This window comes from Lontra canadensis, unplaced genomic scaffold (assembly GCF_010015895.1).
Source record: "Lontra canadensis isolate GAN:19392208 unplaced genomic scaffold, GSC_riverotter_1.0 scaffold4915, whole genome shotgun sequence".
In the NCBI taxonomy this organism is placed as follows: domain Eukaryota; kingdom Metazoa; phylum Chordata; class Mammalia; order Carnivora; family Mustelidae; genus Lontra; species Lontra canadensis.
The window spans coordinates 1-1,919 of NW_022635896.1; the positions used below are offsets into that span (position 1 = coordinate 1).

General features: G+C 67.0%; 1 protein-coding gene across 1 annotated transcript; it reads right to left on the minus strand.

Annotated features, from left to right (window-relative positions):
* Positions 1–334: 334 nt before the first annotated feature.
* LOC116863905 (USP6 N-terminal-like protein) lies at positions 335–1,796 on the minus strand. Its single transcript, XM_032851204.1, has 2 exons — positions 1,687–1,796; positions 335–598 (listed from the first exon to the last, which is right to left on the minus strand). The coding sequence occupies exons 1-2, from the start codon at positions 1,786–1,788 to the stop codon at positions 335–337; spliced, it is 366 nt and encodes a 121-aa protein (XP_032707095.1). The 5' UTR covers positions 1,789–1,796.
* Positions 1,797–1,919: the final 123 nt, after the last annotated feature.

The window sequence follows — 1,919 nt, forward strand, 5'->3', positions numbered from 1 at the left end:
CCTCACAGAGACCCAGCTGAGTGGGTGGCCGGGCTGAGCACCAGGCCTGTCGGACCCAGCACACTTCCTGCGGTGGTTGCAGCAGGGGCAAGCGGGTCACCTGCCCTGAGGGGCAGGACGAGCCTCCCACGGGAAGGGTGATGGGGATGTGCAGGCCCAACTCCTGGGCCTGGGTGCTGGGCTGAGGGTCCAGGGAGCGGGACATGCCACCGCCTGGGCTTCTGGCCGTGGGCTGCCAGGGGGACCCGGCGGGCAAGCCGGCTGCCAGACAGGGGGCTGAAGGCCCCGTGGGAAGGCGAGAACGGTCTGCAAATGCTGGGGCCAGTGGCCAAGGCTACAGATGCCCTGAGGAGGCCGTGGCCTTTGCCGGTGGGGTTGCGGGCTGGCTGGGGGTCCTGGCCTGCCCCGCTGCAGTGGCTGCCCTGCAGGGAAGGAGTCCTGAGTTCCAGGTCCCGCCCAGGCGCCCTGCAGGGCCCCTACCGTGCATGGCATGGGTCTCCATGGTCATCAGCTGCGCCAGGGCCCAGAAGGCGTCTTCCTCACTGAGGAACATGACGAGGATTGCCACCATTTCACTCATCCCCTGACAGTAGCCCACCTCCTGCAAGAGCCAGAACCCATGGAATGGGGCCACCTCGCTGGGTGGAGGTCAGGACAAGGGGAACCGCCCTCCCGGCCCGGGTCCCGATCCTCCCACGGGCTCTTCAGGACCCAGCTCCGAGCGTTAGCACCACAGCGGTGCAGGCCAGAGCCCCCTGGCACCCAGCCCTCTGGGACTCAGGGGCCGTCCCTCCCCCGCACTGAGGTCTGCATCCATCCCGGCCTCAGTCCTTGGGTCCAGGGCCCCACCCTTGCGTCTCTGGGGCCATGGGAACTGGAGTCCCAACTAGGAGTCCCGCCCGCTCAGGCATCCTGGAGACAAAGGGCACCCGTGGGTAGGAGGGCTGGCAGCAGGGACACTCACGGGGTTGTAGACCGAATAGGCCAGGAGCACATGGAAGAGGGCTCGCTGCCTGGGGACGGGGAGAGCACGGTGGGTGGCTCTTGTCTGACCAAGCCACATGGGAGCCCCCTGAGGACCAGAGTGCAGCCCCAGGGGACCCGCGGTCTTCAGTGAGGCTCGGGGCTGGACATGTGGGGTGGGGGATGCACGTGGTGAGCACGGGACCCGGGGCGGGGCCGGGTGGCATTTGGGGGTTCATGGTCCTGGCTATCTTTACAGACTGTGTCCACTGTGGAAAATACAATGCCAGTCCACGCAGAAACACACCCAGCGGGCTGTCCCCTTGACCGTGTGCCCCTAGTTCTTCCATGTGTGTCTTCCCCCGGCCGAGTCTGTGCTGCCTGGCCCCCAGCTCCCCGTAGTGCCCCCTGCCACAACCCCACCCTCTGGCCCAGCTCCCCTCGTACCAGCTCCATGCCAACCTTTGGGTTCTGCTCACATAACTGCCAAGCCAGGCCCTGGTGAAGTGCCCTCCCCATCGCGGCAGCCCCGGTGGGTAGGTAGGGATCCCTGGGTCCTCCCACCCACGTTCACCATGTGGCCGAGACCATGTTTGCTGCTATTCCTCCCCCTCTCCTCAGAGACCCCGCGTCCCCCACCCAGAAGCCCCCTGGGTCGTGCCTGACCCCCTGAGGAACTCCCGTGCCCCCAGAGCCCCCGCTTGTCCCCCAGCCTCACCCGACGCCATAGCGGTCCCGGAACATGATGTGGTTCCGGAAGGTGCGGTTCACGTCCAGGTCGATTTGCCGGATGTCCTTGGAGAAGACCTGGGCCTGCTCCTTCATTTTCTGGGGGCAGACCCGGGGAGGAGGACCGGCATCAGCACACGGAGCCCCAACGGCCAGCCACTGCCCCCGAGGCAGGGAGAATCCCGAGCCGCCCTGGGCCGTGTCCTGCGGACACCTCCTTCCTTCCC